The sequence below is a fragment of the Hemicordylus capensis genome, chromosome 5, assembly GCF_027244095.1.
Source record: "Hemicordylus capensis ecotype Gifberg chromosome 5, rHemCap1.1.pri, whole genome shotgun sequence".
Classification (NCBI taxonomy): Eukaryota; Metazoa; Chordata; class Lepidosauria; order Squamata; family Cordylidae; genus Hemicordylus; species Hemicordylus capensis.
The window spans coordinates 71,320,005-71,336,587 of record NC_069661.1 but is presented as its reverse complement, the minus strand read 5'-3'; the positions used below and the strand labels follow the sequence as shown (position 1 = coordinate 71,336,587).

At 43.5% G+C, this 16,583-nt stretch overlaps 1 protein-coding gene across 1 annotated transcript; it reads right to left on the bottom strand.

Annotated features, from left to right (window-relative positions):
* Positions 1-4,004: 4,004 nt before the first annotated feature.
* LOC128327386 (uncharacterized) lies at positions 4,005-8,512 on the bottom strand. The gene is made up of 2 exons (XM_053256189.1): positions 7,164-8,512; positions 4,005-4,186 (listed from the first exon to the last, which is right to left on the bottom strand). The coding sequence occupies exons 1-2, from the start codon at positions 7,603-7,605 to the stop codon at positions 4,005-4,007; spliced, it is 624 nt and encodes a 207-aa protein (XP_053112164.1). The 5' UTR covers positions 7,606-8,512.
* Positions 8,513-16,583: the final 8,071 nt, after the last annotated feature.

The window sequence follows — 16,583 nt, the reverse complement described above, 5'->3', positions numbered from 1 at the left end:
AAAAACAAAAGCACAGCAGGGTAATTCTGCTACTGAAATTGTACAACTGAAATGTCACAAAGTAGTGAGTGAGCTCTGGAATTCTCTCAAACTCTTGTTCAGGCTGTATGTTGAGCCAAATGACAAGGGATAGAAAGCAAAACGGGAAATGATGTTACAGCCGCAGCAACTGCCAAACTAGATGTGAATTTGAATATTTCTTTCTCCTGCTCCGTGTGTGTTTTGTTCTTTAAATAGCAACTTTAAATGGTTCTTTAAAGGGCCCTGTAATCCAGTTTAGGACTGTAGCAGGGGAACAGAGATTAAGCCAGCCGTTCCCTGTGCCATGGTCCTGACTAGAATCCTCCTGATGCTGCTCTTTGCTCTGGGACTAGGAGCAAAACGGCCATTGGCACAAATGGCACTTTCCTTTGATATGAAAAATCATATCAAATATTATATCAAAAATCAAATAATATAGTAAGTGATCTTTATTGGGACTATGCCATGGAGAGAGAGGGATAACCTCCCTGTATGGTTCCAATTTAGGTCAGCCGCCCCCTCCAGCTGCTATTTTTTTAGCCAACTTTCCTTCATGAAACAAAGCTTATGAGGTCACCGAGCTCTCTCTCTCTCTCTCTCTCAACTTTGCAATGCCTGGACTGATTTGGGCCAAATTTGGTAAAGTTGTAGAGAAAGAGGGACACCTCAATGGCATAATTTGTTATTATGTCATCCACCCCAATTCAAGATGGCAGACTATGAATGTTTGAGATAGAAGTAGGAATCGATCTGAACCAAATTAGGTACAGTTGTAGGGAAACATAGAGACACCTCAATGGAGTATTTTGTGATGATGTCCCTGCAATTCAAGATTTTTTTAAAAAAATTTATTTATTTTTACATTTCTATACCGCCTTTCATTAAAAAGAAAACCCCAAGGCAGTTTACAAAAATTAAAACATACAATAAAAGCAGTAAAAACATCAAGCAATAAACATATAAACAAGCATAAAAACACGACAACAGATAACAGATAAAAACACAGAGAAGCCGCAGTAAAAACGATCATGTAAAAGCCTGGGTAAAAAGCCAAGTCTTTAAAAGCTTTCTTTTTAAAAGCCGTGATGGAGTCTGAGGAACGAATGGCCACTGGGAGAGCATTCCAGAGTCTAGGGGCAGCAACAGAGAAGGCCCTGTCCCGAGTGCACGACAGCCGGGCCTCCCTCATTGTCGGCACCCGGAGCAGGGCCCCCTCAGATGTCCTTGTCAAGCAGGCAGCAACCCTTGGGAGCAGGCGGTCCCTCAAATACCCCGGGCCCAAACCGTTAAGGGCTTTAAAGGTCAAAACCAGCACCTTGAATTGGACCCGGAAACGAACCGTCAGCCAGTGCAGCTCTTTCAAAATGGGGGTGATATGCTCCCAACGGGCAGCTCCAGATAACACCCTCGCTGCCGCGTTTTGCACTAGCTGCAGTTTCCGGATATTCTTCAAGGGCAGCCCCATGTAGAGCACGTTACAGTAATCCAGCCGCGACGTGACTAAGGCGTGGGTAACCGTGGCCAGATCTGCCTTCTCAAGAAAGGGACGCAGCTGGCGCACCAGCTGAAGCCGTGCAAAGGCACCCCTGGCCACCGCCTCCTCCTGAACTTCCAAAAGCAGAGCCGGGTCCAGTAGTACCCCCAAGCTGCGTACTTGCTCCTTCAAGGGGAGTGCAACCCCATCCAGAACCGGTAAAATCTCCTCATCCCGATTGGCTCTCCTACTGACCAACAGTACCTCCGTCTTATCCGGATTCAATTTCAGTTTGTTAGCCCACATCCACCGAATCACGGCCTCCAGCCCCCGATTCAGGACATCCACCGCCTCCCTAGGATCAGATGACAAGGAGAGATAGAGCTGAGTGTCATCCGCATATTGCTGACAACTCAGTCCAAATCCCTGGATGACCTCTCCCAGCGGCTTCATGTAGATGTTAAACAGCATGGGGGACAAAACCGATGACTGCGGGACCCCACAGGCCAACAGCCACGGGGCTGAGCAGTAGTCTCCCAGCACCACCTTCTGGACCCTCCCCTCAAGAAAGGACTGGAACCACTGCAATGCAGTGCCTCCGATTCCCATACTCAAGAGGCGGCCCAGAAGGATACCATGGTCGATGGTATCGAACGCCACCGAGAGGTCCAGCAGAACCATCAGGGATGCACTCCCCCTGTCTAGTTCCCGGCGTAGGTCATCCACTAGAGCGACCAAGGCAGTCTCAGTCCCATACCTGGGGTGGAAGCCAGATTGAAAAGGGTCCAGATAATCTGTATCATCCAAGACCCTCTGCAGCTGGGACGCCACCACACGCTCCATCACCTTGCCCAAAAAGGGAAGGTTAGACACAGGTCTATAGTTGTCCAGGTTGGAGGGATCAAGGGAGGGCTTTTTTAATAGTGGTCTTACCACCGCCTCCTTGAGGCATGATGGCATCCTGCCCTCCCTTAATGAAGCATTAACGATCACCTCCAACCATCTGCCTGTCCCCTCCCTGGCAGCTTTTATTAGCCATGAAGGGCAAGGGTCAAGAGCGCATGAAGTCGCCCACACACTGCCCAGGAGCTTGTCCACATCCTCAGGCCGCACCAACCGAAAAGAATCCAACACAACGGGACCAGATGGTACCAAAGGCACGTCTGCCGGAACTGCCAAAACTCTGGAGTCCAGGTCAGCACAGATGCAAGCGACTTTATCTGCAAAGCGACAGGCAAACCGATCACAAAGAGCTGTAGATGACTCCTCCCCATTGTCCGGGGGGATGTGTGGAGCAAGGTTTTCACCACACGAAACAGCTCTGTTTGTCTGCACTGAGCAGACGCAATGGAGGTGGAGAAAAAGCATTTCTTCGCCGCCCCCACCGCCACGGCATAGTCCCTAAAATGGGCTCTAGCCTGTGTTCGGTCAGATTCGTGATGACTCTTCCTCCAGCGTCGCTCCAGCCGTCGCCCGAGTTGCTTCATCGCCCTAAGCTCCGAGGAAAACCAAAGAGCCGAACGGGCTCCACCAAGCCGGAGAGGGCGTTTAGGAGCAACCGTGTCAACAGCCCGGGCCATCTCTCCATGGCAGACATGTGAATGTTTGAAGTGGAACTAGGAATCAATCTGAACCAAATTTGGTACAGTTGTAGGGACACATAGGGACACCTCAATGGTGTAGTTTATGATGATGCCACCCACCCCAATTCAAGATGGCAGATACATGAATGTTTGAGGCACAAGTGGGCTAATTTGTAAAGATGGTAATTATCAATTAAGATTACAGTGAAAGGAATGAAAGCAGATTAGGTCTTAGGAGAACTTCTTGTTACACACATACAACATTGTGTTTAATGTAATGTCTTGCTTGGTCCTAAGAGGGCAGGATATTCCAAACAGACTTAACTGCTTTAAGCATTCTGTTAAATGGGATTATATTTCAGGCTCCACCAGGAGTTGCTGGGTCAAAGAAATAATATGGCTTTTCCCCTAAGACTAAACTAAGTCTTCTTCAGCTGAAGAAAGAAGCTTGTGCCAGTTTAATTCCTATGATGGAACTGGATACAACTAGTGGAAGTGAGGATCATTCTGATAGATATTTTTTTCAAGATTACCTCTGAAGAAGACTTAGTTAAGTTGAAATGTGGCAACATTACAAGACTGATTTGATATTGGAAAAACTACAAGATTGACCTGATATTGTATCTCTCAATCAAAACATGATATTCTAAGCACATGGGAATATTTGTCTACACTTCCTTCATCTATTGACTGCATGGTATTTTGGGAATGAATCATTGGATTTAATCTTTTCAGTCAGACATACAGAGATCACTCTTATGACATCCTATTGATTGTTGTCTATGAACTTGTGATGTATGGATACATTTTATTGATTTTAATTAATTATATTGAATGAAGCTTGGGTAGTTTTCAGTCATGTAGGTTTATTATTAATATTACAATAAAACACTAGCATACCATATTTTGATTATTTTTTGGTATTTTTATTCCCTCAAAAGGGGCACAAGGTGACCACATAACATCCCATGTTGGCCAAGTGGCTCAATGTCAGCAGGGTTGCAGCAGCCCAACTGTGTGCTGAAATTGGTGCAACACATCCGGCTTATAAATAGAAAACTGTGGCTGCAAGTAAGAACACAAACAGGTTGGGCAGAGCCCAATAAATCTGTAAAAGAAAATAAAGGTTAACCAAAAACAAGAAGCAACATCAAGCTTGATCCTGTGCATGGAAACTATGCACATCGCTCAGGTATGTAATGGAACACCCAATGTGTTAAATGTAATTGCCCACATGCCAAATATGAACATGATTTTATGGAAAGCCAATCAGGATTTTAAACACTTGATGATGTCCTGGATAGTGGATAGCAGGAAGTGGCATAACTGAGCCACTGCATCAGTTTCAATACCCAGAAGGGAAAGACATGTAGGTCCCTCGATTTTCTTGTGCACCAGAGGAATGCCAGGTTCAGATGCCTGTTTAAGGAATGATGCCATCAGCAAGGCACTTTGCTTGGCTGCCCTTCCCTTTCTTCCCACCAACCAGCTGGCTGCCCACTCTGCTGCTCTCTGCTGTCGCTCTGCCTGCTGCCACTGCTATTGCTTCTGTTTCCCCTGCTGCTGCTGTCACTCCCATTCCACTCCTCACTTTCCATCCAGCTTCCAACCAGCCCTGGAGCAGGATGGGAATGTAGGGTGTACATACGCCTTGTTGCAGACACAGGGTGCATGCACATCTTCTATTCCCATCTGGCTTGAGGGCTGCTGGGAAGCAGAAAAGCCACATTCTCCCTGCTTCCTAGTACCCCCCCCCTTCCCGAGCCAGATTGCAGGCATCAACAGGCGGCAATGTGGGTGGCAGCCTGCAGGAACAGCAGTGGCAGGGCCACCACTACCAGTACGGAGAGAGGCAGTGTGACCCTTTGGTCGCATCACTGCCAGGGAAGCCACACACTGCTGGGGGGCAGGGAACACAGGCCACTTCCTCCCTAGCTATGCCAGTGCCAATGACCTTTTAAGAAATCACAGTACTGTGCCATCAACTCTATTCGTTCCTGGCATGAAGATAAACTGTTGGGGAAAAGTTCTGCGCTTAATTTCTATAGACAGGGCAGTTATAGAGTAGGGCTGTGTGACTCTTTGGTCGCCTAATCAAGTTTGGCCCACTTCAGCCCACTTTGGCCCAAAGTAAACAGCTGTCTAGGATGGCTGAAGTTGGGACAATGCAAAGCAAGCTGGGCCAAATCCTTTAGTGGCTCAAAGCAAAGCTTTGTCCCCTCTCCATCACTCTAACTAGGGGTAAGGAGAAAAGCCCTTCCCTTCAGTCTCTGCCATGAGAGAGCAAGCCGCCATGTTCTTCAGCTTGACTTTTAAAAGAGCACTTTTTTCTCACGAAGTCCCAGGATATGTCACAGTATTCCTGGGAGTTGTAGTCTTTTCTGAGGCTGCAACCATTCCTAATTAATAATTTCCATGCCCCAGAATCCTTTGCAATGCACAGGAATCCTATGGCAGATGTGTGGGGCTCCCTTGGCAGGTAAATCAATGGGAAAATAGTTTCCTGAACATAGCAGATTTGAAAACCAGTTATCTAAGGGCCAAACAAAACATTATGCAGGAAATCTGTGATTGGACTACTTGACATTTTTATGTTTACTTTAAACAACAACAAAAGATTTATATACAGCTCTCTCTCTATTTATAAATAAATAGAGAGAGAGAGAGAAAGAAAGAAAGAAAGAAAGAAAGAAAGAAAGAAAGAAAGAAAGAAAGAAAGAAAGAAAGAAAGAAAGAAAGGCTCCCTGTCCCCAAAGGGCTCACAATCTAGAAAGAAACATAAGATAGACACCAGCAACAGTCAGTGGAAGTTCTGTGCTTGGGGTGGATAGGGCCAGTTACTCTGGTTATTCAGTAAAGAGAATCACCATTTTATTTATATATTTTATTGTTAAATTTCATTAAAACAATTCCAAGGTGGTTTACAAAAAAATTAAAAAACAAGACTATAAAAATGACACAATTAAAATCTTAAGATAAAATATAAAACAAATCTGACTAAAAAGCTTCAAAATACAGGCATAAAAACAGTGCAAAATACAAAGAAGCCGCAATAGAGATGATCATATGAAAGCCTGGGTAAAAAGCCAAGATTTAACATGCTTTCTAAAAACTGTGATGGAGCCACCGGGAGAGCATTCCAGAGTCTGGGGGCAGCAACAGAGAAGGCCCTGTCCCATGTACATGACAACCGAGCCTCCCTCATTGTCGGCACCCAGAGAAGAGCCCCCTCAGACGATCTCGTCAAGCAGGCAGCAACTCTTGGGAGCAGGTGGTCCCTCAGGTATCCTGGGCCCAAACAGTTAAGGGCTTTAAAGGTCATCACCAGCACCTTAAATTGGACCCGGCAACAAACTAGTAGCCAGTGCAGCTCTTTCAAAATGAGTGTGATGTGATCCCAACAGGCAGCTCCAGATAAAATCCTAGCTGCCGCATTTTGCATTAGCTGCAGTTTCCAGATATTCTTCAAAGGCAGCCCCACATAGAGCGCATTATAGTAATCCAGCCATGATGTGACTAAGGCATGGGTAACTGTAGCCAGATCTGTCTTCTTGAGAAAGGGACACAGCTGGTGCACTAAATGAAGCCATGCAAAGGCACCCTGGCCACTGCCTCCACCTGAGCTTCCAAAAGCAGAATGGGGTCTAGTAATACCCCCAAGCTGCGTACTTGCTCCTTCAAGGGGAGTCCAACCCTATCTAGAACCGGTAAAATCTCCTCATCCCGATTGGCTCTCCTATTGACCAACATTACCACCGTGTTGTCCAGATTCAGTCTCAGTTTATTAGCCCACATCCAACCCATCATGGCTTCCAGCCCCCGATTCAGGGCATACAATGCCTCCCTAGGATCAGGTGACAAGGAGAGATGGAGTGGAGTATCATCTGCATATTGCTGACAACTCAGTCCAAGTTGCCAGATGACCTCTCCTAGCGGTTTCATATAGATGTTAAACAGCATGAGGGACAAAACCGTACCCTGCAGGACCCCACAGGCCAATGACCACGGAGCCAAGAAGTAGTCCCCCAGCACCACCTTCTGGACCCTCCCCCCAGGAAAGGAACAGAGCCACTCCAACACAGTACCTCCAATTCCCATACTCAAGAGACGGTCCAGAAGGATACCATGGTTGACAGTATCGAACGTCGCTGAGAGGTCCAGCAGATCCAACAGGGACGCACTCCCACTGTCTGGTTCCTGGTGTAGGTCATCCACTAGAAAGACCAAGGCAGTTTCAGTACCATATCCTGGGTGGAAGCCAGATTGAGAAGGGTCCAGATAATCCGTATCATCCAAGACCTTCTGCAACTGGGATATCACCACACGCTCTATCACCTTGCCCAAAAAGAGAAGGTTAGAGACCACTCTATAGTTGTGCAGGTTGGAGGGATCAAGGGAGGGCTTTTTAACGAATGGTCTTAACATCGCCTCCTTGAGGCACGATGGCATCCTGCCCTCCCTTAATGAAGCATTTATAATCACCTCCAACCATCTACCTGTCCCCTCCCTGGCAGCTTTATTAGCCATGAAGGGCAAGGGTCAAGAGCACATGATGTCACCTGCACACTTGTCTACATCCTCAGGTTGCATCAACTGAAAAGAATCCAACACAAAAGGACCAGGTAGTACTAGAGGCACGTCTGTCTGAACTGCCAAAACTATGGAGTCCAAATCGGCATGGATATGAGCAACTTCATCCGCAAAGTGACACGCAAACTGATCACAACAGGCTGTAGATGATTCCGACCCCATTACCTGGGGGGATGTGTGGAGCAATGTCTTTGCTATATGAAACAGCTCCACTGGTCTGCACTGAGCAGATGCAATGGAGGCGGGTAGGGGGGAAGCATTTCTTCACCGCCCCCATGGAGTAGTCCCTAAAATGGGCTCTAGCCCATGTTTGGTTGGATTAGTCACGACTCTTTCTCCAGTGTCGTTCTAGCCGTTGCCTGAGTTGTTTCATCACCCTAAGCTCTGAGGAAAACCAAGGAGCAGAACGGGCTCTACCAAGCCAGAGAGGGTGTTAAGGAGCAACCGTGTCAACAGCCCAGGCTGTCTCTCCATTCCAGAGATTCACCAGGGCCTCAACCATGTTAAAAAGGTGCCTCTTTGCCCAGTTAGCAGGGGTAAAGAGCCATGTGGACAGGGTAGGGCTTCAAATTTGCTTATGACATTTTAATATTTACTTTAAAGGGTCATGTGGAGGGGGCAGGGCTTCAAATTTGCTTAAAGCAGTGGTACTTATATCTGTCTTTCCCCCCATGAGGAAGCAGCCCCTTTAGAGAGTGATTTGGGTCATCAAAATGCCTAAGTAAAATAGTGAACACACCAACCCTAGTGCCATTGCTCCAAATCTGCAGCCTCTGCAGATGCTTTAAAGTAAAAGTAAAATCATCAAGAGATCCAACCACATAATTTGACCCTAAGGCAAAGTATAATGAATTGAATAAAATTCTGTATGCCAGACTTGACAGAACTGGGACAGTTATTACAGAAATGGTGAACCATTTCCTTGAGTAAATTGGAACAGTTTCCATTTAAATTACAGTGTCGTTCACTGTAATTTAATTCACTAGTAGTTATCTGACCACAATTGCTTTTTATCTCTGTAACACTGAAAGCTATCTTTTGTCATTAGGAATACCCATTCTCAATAATATACCAAGACCAAATATATATTGCAATAGTTTAAAGCACAAGTGTGCATATGGTGAGTAGCTTTCCAAATAATGAAGAGCTGCAGAGAATGGAAGTATGAGTTTTTCTGCCAGGAATGACTTCTGTTGGAATCCATTGTTTACTGTTCTCCAAAGAATGATCTCTGCCAAGCATTTGCTCATATCTTGATGGCACTGGACCTTAAGGAAAGTCATGGAGGTTTTGTGTTTCATCTGACCTTTGCAGGAAATTCTGAGTCTTGTGCATGGCTGGAGAAATCACCTTCTAATACATTATTTCCACCTCACTGCTTAAGACAACTTTAATGGTAAAAGTCAAGGAATGTTTTATTGGATGATTCAAAATGTCACAAAACAAGTTCCTTCCTCCTTCTCAAAAACAACCTGCTAAAGGATCGGGGTTCTTGTTACAGAAACAGCTTGTCGTGATGCAGCAGACAGCTCCCCTCTATGTGATTTGGAGTTGCAGACTTGCAAACTTCATCTTGGCTACTTTTGCTCACAGAATTGTGAACTCTGCACTTGCCCATAATTGGCAAATATGCAGTTTAGTCACTTGGCACAAGCAAACATGGGGTAGCACTGCCCACGGTCAGGTAAACAAACTTCCACAGGGAGACCAGAGAGGAAGCTAGCAAGCAGATGCAGCTCAAAGAGACCTTCACAAGCGAAATACCTAACTCCCTTCACTTTAGCACATCTTATAGCTTATTTTAAATATTTTATACTTCTTAGACATTTTTATGTTCACTGATAGTTGTATGTATTTACCTATGCTGGTCTCTGACTGTAATCAAGCTGATTGACTAACTCCCTTCACAATGGGATTAGCCTCGCTAATTGCTTTCACAACTACTCAGATAAGCATAGCATGCCCCCAGCCGCCTATCACTGTGTTAATGAGCTGGCACAAAGCCAAAGGTAGGCTCATTAACAGAAAAGGAAACCCATCTCTCTTTCAGGAAGAGATGCCCCAGTGTCCTATAAGGCTTTTGAGTCCACCCATACAGTACTCTACACACACCTCTCCACCAGCCATTCCATCTTTTGTTTCTTAAAGATCACATCCACTTGATTGGTCATGTAAACATGAACTTATTTGCTACACATCAGTTTCAGCCCCTGCAGTCAGGGTGCTTGACTTATGCATCATCTAAGGATAGGTTTCTGCGTACAAATACCTTGGGCCCAGCCACATGGCCTTGGAATCAGATTTTGATAATTATTACGTAATCTGAAGTGAGGCATAACAGTTCAGAGTGTGGGTACCCCCACTAAGGGTCAACCTCTTAAGAAGAACTGCCCAACTCCAGGGTGAAAGAATGGGTGTTACTTCCACCCAAACTGAATTTGGACATCATAACCACCATGGGGTATAACCCTGCTGAGGGGAGGTTGATTGGCCTCACCCACCCAGGCCACAGAACTCTGAGTGGTGGGTGCCAGCTAGCCTCTGAGTAGTGGCAGATTCCAACCCTAGGGCCAAAAAACCTGCAAGGGCTGTTCCTCAGCTTGCCCACTTGCCATAAATGGACCTCCAGTCAGACACCAATCAAAAGCAACATAACATAACCCCTCCCCCCTGCACTGGGCAAGCATTACTAGCTGTGCATAGCTAGTAGATGGCAACAAGCCAAAGCAACCATCTGATCTCAGAAGATCTCAGAGAAGCAAAGTCAGTGTTCTGTCAAATAATCCGAAACTTTCTGCAGGGATATAAACTGAATTCTGAAGCAAGTGCTCTTTCAAATGAATCTGACCCCGTTTTTGCAGGGAGATAGATAGATAGATAGATAGATATAAAATTGATATTCTGAAAAGCAAAGAAGTCAGTGCTCTATCAAATAATCCTACCCTTTCTGCAAGGATATGAAGCAAGTGCTCTCTTAAATGAATCAGACCCTTCCTTCCTTCAGGGAAATCTGCATGCTCTGAGAGAGAGACCTCATGGTCAAGCTCCCTTCAGAGAGATGATGAGGGAAGATCATCTTTGAGGGAGATGATCCTCCCTCAAAGATGCATCTCAGACACAGACAACTCTCTGAAGGGAGAGGGGAGGAGGGAGGCAGTGGAAATGAGGATTTTCCATTGTTTGATCATGAGCAGGGAAATGTGGTGGGAATTTGTGGCTATCCCAGGTAAACCGGAGCACTTGGCAGGTATGTGTCTGCCATCTTGAATGGAGTGATGGCGTCATACAAACTATGCCTTTGAGGTGTCCCTATGTGTCCCTAACAGTACCAAATTTGGTCCAAATTGGTCCGGCATTGCGAAGTTGAGAGAGGGAGGGGGGGGGAGAGATCTGGGTGATCTCATAAGCTTACTTTCCTTAAGGAAAGTAGAATAAAAATGGAAGGGCTATAAAGCCTATGTGTCCTTAACAGGGCTGAGCCCTATGGTTTCCATTCCATTGTGCTGCATCCACATGAGAAAATGACTGTGTCCTAATAAGTTTAAAATTTGCTCCTTATAGTATAGAAAGCAAAGATAAATTTTATAATTCCTAAATTCAAAAACCAGAAACAGCATAATACTACTCTAATTTAAACTTTATCGTTGCCATAGTGATTATGTACTTTATTTGTCTCAATACAGCTCTGCATAATTAGTTGCGTTAACGTAATGGAGAAAACCTAATAATTATGCTAATATGTTTCTCTTTTAATAAGTCTTTGTAAACATTTTCATTTAATATGGCTCATCTCATTTCTTCCTCCATTGTTTGGTAGCAGTCCAAGCTTGTATACATATAGCTGCCAACTGGGACAATATCTGAGAATAACTCCTCTTGTGCTGAGTTTTCCAATCAACTCTTCCTGGCCACAAAATAAGGCTTCTCAATTGCTGGCCATGGCCCAAGATGCTACCAAATTCACTGTAAGTTTTTCATGGAGTGTAAAACAACTTAAAAGGATTGCATCTGCACTCTAGTAGAATGGAGTTTTGATTCCTGGTATGCATGCCCTATTTTAGAATGGTGACAAAGTAGAATATTGATGTGTCATTTTATAATAGTGACAAAGAAGAATACTGGAGTGCTGCATTCAGCACTGATGCAAGCTGAATTCTTATTCTGTAAAGTACAGTTCCAGGCGGCTCTCGATTACAAGGCAATAATAGTGGGTAGATTCAGCAAGTGTGGAAAGTACTTTTTGTTATTTCAACAGATTGCCTTTTTGAAATGCTGTGGAGGCAGTAAATGGGCAATATGAGAAAATAAGAGATGTGATTCCTTGGCCTTCAGCGCTGGCTCCCAGGTTCCCCCCTATTATTTATTTATTTACACAGTCAGACAGGTATTATTGACTGGTTTGTTTTATCCAGACATCAAGTCCTTCCCAAGGACCTGGGACGGCTGAATTTTATTATCAATGTTGTTGCTGTTATTATAGATATAGTTGCAGAATATAGGCTGTTGTTGTTGTTGTTGTTGTTGTTATTATTATTATTAAATTTATATACCACCTGACTCCAAAGGCTCTAGGTGGTTTACAAAAACACAATAAAAACAGAATAAAACCAACTATTAAACAAATAAAATTTAACACATTCAAAGATTACCACAATTGAACACATTTAAAAGCAATTAAAAATATAAAGCATTCAGAGATTATTAAGTTGCTCCCCTCCAGCTAAATATAACAGAACTCTCACTTTATAGAGCTGCCTCTTTGCTCAGTTAGCAGAGGAACAGAAGCAGAGTTAACTTAACTCATGGGGAGGGGTAAGGGCCTCCAACTGAAGAAATATGTATTTTTATACTCAAAGCTTCCTACACAGAGAGGCTTCCATCCCTTTTGAAAACATACCCCAGTTCCTTCAGCCTTTAGGAAATGCATTACAGACTCCTCATTGGAGCTCTTGGCTCGATACTTTGTGCCCTGTTAACAGATGAATAAGTCATCAGAGTAATGAGTTTTATAACAGGTGGAACCATGATCTCCATTGCAAGAGCTGCCGTTTGCTGATCATAATGGTTCAAAAGGTTAGACATAAACGTGCTATTGTAAGGAAGATCTTGACATATCCTTAAGATGATGGGTTCATACAAGAACAGGCTGTGACCACCACCTGCGTAGCTTACACGAACAGTCAAAGGCCAAAGATAGCAGAATATCCAGTCTGCAGCCATCCTTCCACAGTGATTGTGGGAGACTCCAGATTATTCAGCAGACATTACCGGATTCATGTGCATTTCTAAAGAGAGCCTGTGCCGATGGGATTTCTCCTCTAAGAAGCTACTTTTTGTACTAGTTGTGATAATCTGGCAACGATGAAGCCTTGGACAGTTGACCCTGAAACAGTCATCTTGCCGGATTTTAAACTCGCCATCTCAAGCAGGCTCCTCCACCTTGACCGAGCAGACTGACTCATCGCTCTCCTCCTTTAATAGTTGTAAGCTATTAAAGCCAGTGTAGACTTAACGCTGGCAACCTCTTAACCATGATTAAGAGTTATGAGTGGAGTGTGGGATGGATGGCCCACTCCCTCCTGCCAGCTTCTTTCCTCCAGCTTCTTGTCCATCACAAATCCTCTCCCAGCCTTAATCACAGTGAAGAACTGCACTGGTTGCAGTGACAACTATGGCTAATGCTATCCACAGTTGCCTTGTAACCAGTATCTGAAACCAGGGTTTTAATTTGGTTTGCAAACCCTGGTTCAGAGGGAAAATGATTAATGATGTATCATTTACTGTTAAGACCAGCAGAGGAAGGTGGATGATAAAGGTGTTCTTTATCCAGAGTGCCAGAGATGTAGAGGCTTTTTATGTTGACTGAGCATGACTTTCCCCATTCTTCTTCCCTTATGCATTTCTACTCTTCTGTGGAAAAACAGAAAAGTGACTCTCCAGGGATCCAGGGGTGAACCAAGGTGCCTAGATTGTGCTTGAAGGAAAATTAATTGCAAAGTCCAAAGGCCCTTCGCCTTCCTAGGCAGCTGTGTAATTCCTCATCCTAAAATAAGATTTTCCCAGTCATACCTTCACAAGGCATATGGGTGTGTATCTTTCAGATGAGGGCAAGAACTTACTTTTGTTGGATCTGTGGTGGAATTTGCATGAGGTTATTCTCAGCAGTTGGGATAATTTGCCCCTTCTGATAGCCAGTAATTGAGGGTATGGAAGGTGTAATATAAACTACTGGTATTCAACCAACAGCACTATTACAGTGAAGGTGGCTTTACATTGAACAGCCCCTCAGGGTTTTGTGACTTGAGAGGTGTCTGATAAGAGATGTGCAAAAACCAATTTTTTTAATTCATTTCGAATTTCAAAAAATCCTTTTGAATTTGAATAAAAAATAATCACTTTTTGAATCACTTTTTTAAAAAAAACCAATCGGGGTCTGAATAGTTTGAAAAAGGTGCCAAATGGTTCCTGAACTGAATTTGAATCAAATTTTGAAAATTCAATTCTAATTCGAATTGAATTACTCTTTTAAGGGGTGATTTGATTAGTATTCAAATCAGTCGAATCGCCAAAATTTGAGTTGAATCTATTCAAATTTGAATCAATTCGCACAGCCCTAGTGTCTGAGAATGTAGCCCCTTTGGGGATTTATTCAGCTCAACTAATTAGAGCTTTAGAGTTTGAGGTGTGTGTGAAAGCAGGCATTGCTCCATTGACACAGTAAACCATGTGACCTTGAAGAAGCCTGAGCAGCCAGATTACACCTACTATCGTCTAGATTTGAGCCCATTTGATTCACTCAGCATGGGAGAGGCAGTTGTCACCTGCTGAAGCTGCTTACCCTAGGCGTTTTACCCACACTCAGACAAATCTTCTGTAGTTAATCGAGTGTGTGGCCTGAGTTTCAACCCATGACATAAACTGGATCTCTTACTGGGGTCTGGGTGCAACTTGCTTCTGCCATGAACAAACTAGGTGGCCTTAGGCAAGTCACCCTCTCTCAGCTTCAGCTGCAATATGAAGATAATAATACTTACCTTACAGGGTGGTTGTAAGGATGTTAAAAAAATAATTCATGCAAAACACTTCAAGCACTCAAAAGGCTAAGCATGTATAATATTATTTATTGGCTGAGTTATTTACAGTCCTGCTCTTGGCCAGCAGATGTAGTTTAATAATAATAACTGGGTCCATGAATACGGCTGAATGTGCACCTTAATGTAATACATGGGATCTCATACAACAGCCAACTAATGTAAGACTGTATGCTAGTGTTATATTCTACAGTCTAGAGACCTACATGGAGGCTTGCTCAAGGACTTATGTGTGCCCAGTCATGCTTTTCTTTTTACGATTGTAAAAAAGCCCATTCCGATTGTGACTGCTCTTCTAAACAACTCCCAAATGTTTTCAATAGAGGTATGTCACTTGGGCATAGGCAGCTGCTGTTTGAATATATAAAGTCAATGGGGTGCACAAAATTAGTCATACAGGACTCTGAATTGTGGCCTTGGGTTACCTTCTTCAGAACCTATGGGACAGAGCACTCTGGATGCAAAAGCGGTACTGATTTACTGTATTTACCTGAATCCAAGACCATGCTTTTTCCATTTTCTTTGATGTTAGAAATCAGGGGATTGTCTTAAATTCAGAGTCCTTTTCTTTTTGAGTAAATACAGGTATAACTCCTATTTAACCTCTGAAATTAAGTGGGTTGTCTTAATTTCAGAGTTGTCTTCTATTCAGGCAAATATGGTAATATGCAGTGGCTGACATGGTGTGCAGTGTTCCATCATCTGAATGCTGCATCCTGGGGCTGCTGCTGGCTCAGATTGTTAAGCCCTGATTTGTTAAGAACTGGCAGTTGTGCAAGCAGTGCTCCTGAAGTTTTCCCCACTGTTGCAAATGGGAAATTGCTGCTTGCATAACTGCCCATTTTAAAAAAATGTTGGTGCTGCCCTATGAACCTGTAGCAGGTCTGACAAGGTGTGCAGTGGCTCTGTACCACGGCACATTATGTCAGCCAGTGATATTAATTTATGTAGCCTCTGAAGCAGAGTATCTAATAGTTAGAAGCTAAAGACCTGAAGTATCTTTGGGTAACTTCCTGGTGGTTAGAATTGTATTCTTTATTTCAGGTCTCAAACACATTGAGATAACATCAGTATTGTTTGGCAACTTAACAAATGACCCACTTTTCATTTTGTAGACTTATAATTTCCACTATAATCTCAAATCATAGGAGAGTTAAACAACATTGGTTACTGTGTGAAATGTTTTGAAACATCTGTAATATTTCTATGGCATTAATATCACTGACTGACTGGTCATAGTGTGCGTCTAGTAATTGGAAGATACTGATTTAAATCTCCAATCACTGGGTGACCTTACAGAGCCAAACACTCTGTAAGACTGTCCTACCACATGGTTGTTGTGAGATAAAATGTGAGAGAGGAACCATGTATGCCACCGTGAACTCCTTGGAGGAAATGTGGGATGCAAATACAATCAATCACAATCCCTTAACTGTGTTAAAACACTTTTACATTATTGTGGCACTATTTAAACAATTCATTTAATTAAATAATCCTTGTTAGTACTGACTAAATTTTTCCTTTTCTCCCCACCCCCTCAAGGTTAACTGTTGTCATAATGGGAGAAAAGGCTTTAGCTTTAAGAACTCATACTACTAAATCAATTTAAATATTTTTCTGTGTGATATTCATATTAGCGACCTGTCTGTTTTTAATGCAAAAATTATAGAAGTTTGTTGGCTAGACAGTTCAATTTGCATTATGTCATTTTTATTATCATGATCATCCTCACTGCTGTATTTTTATACAGCTCATCTGATTTTGTTATCTACTGAAAAAAATGGGAATATAACATAGGCTGCTTAAAATGAGTACAGTGGTCCC

Coding starts and splice junctions, on each gene's coding strand:
- LOC128327386 (XM_053256189.1), bottom strand. CDS start 7,605: ATGGCTAATAAAGCTGCCAGGGAGGGGACAGGTAGATGGTTGGAGGTG. Junction 4,187..7,163: donor CTTGAGTATGGGAATTGGAG/GTACTGTGTTGG, acceptor TTTCTTTTACAG/ATTTATTGGGCTCTGCCCAA.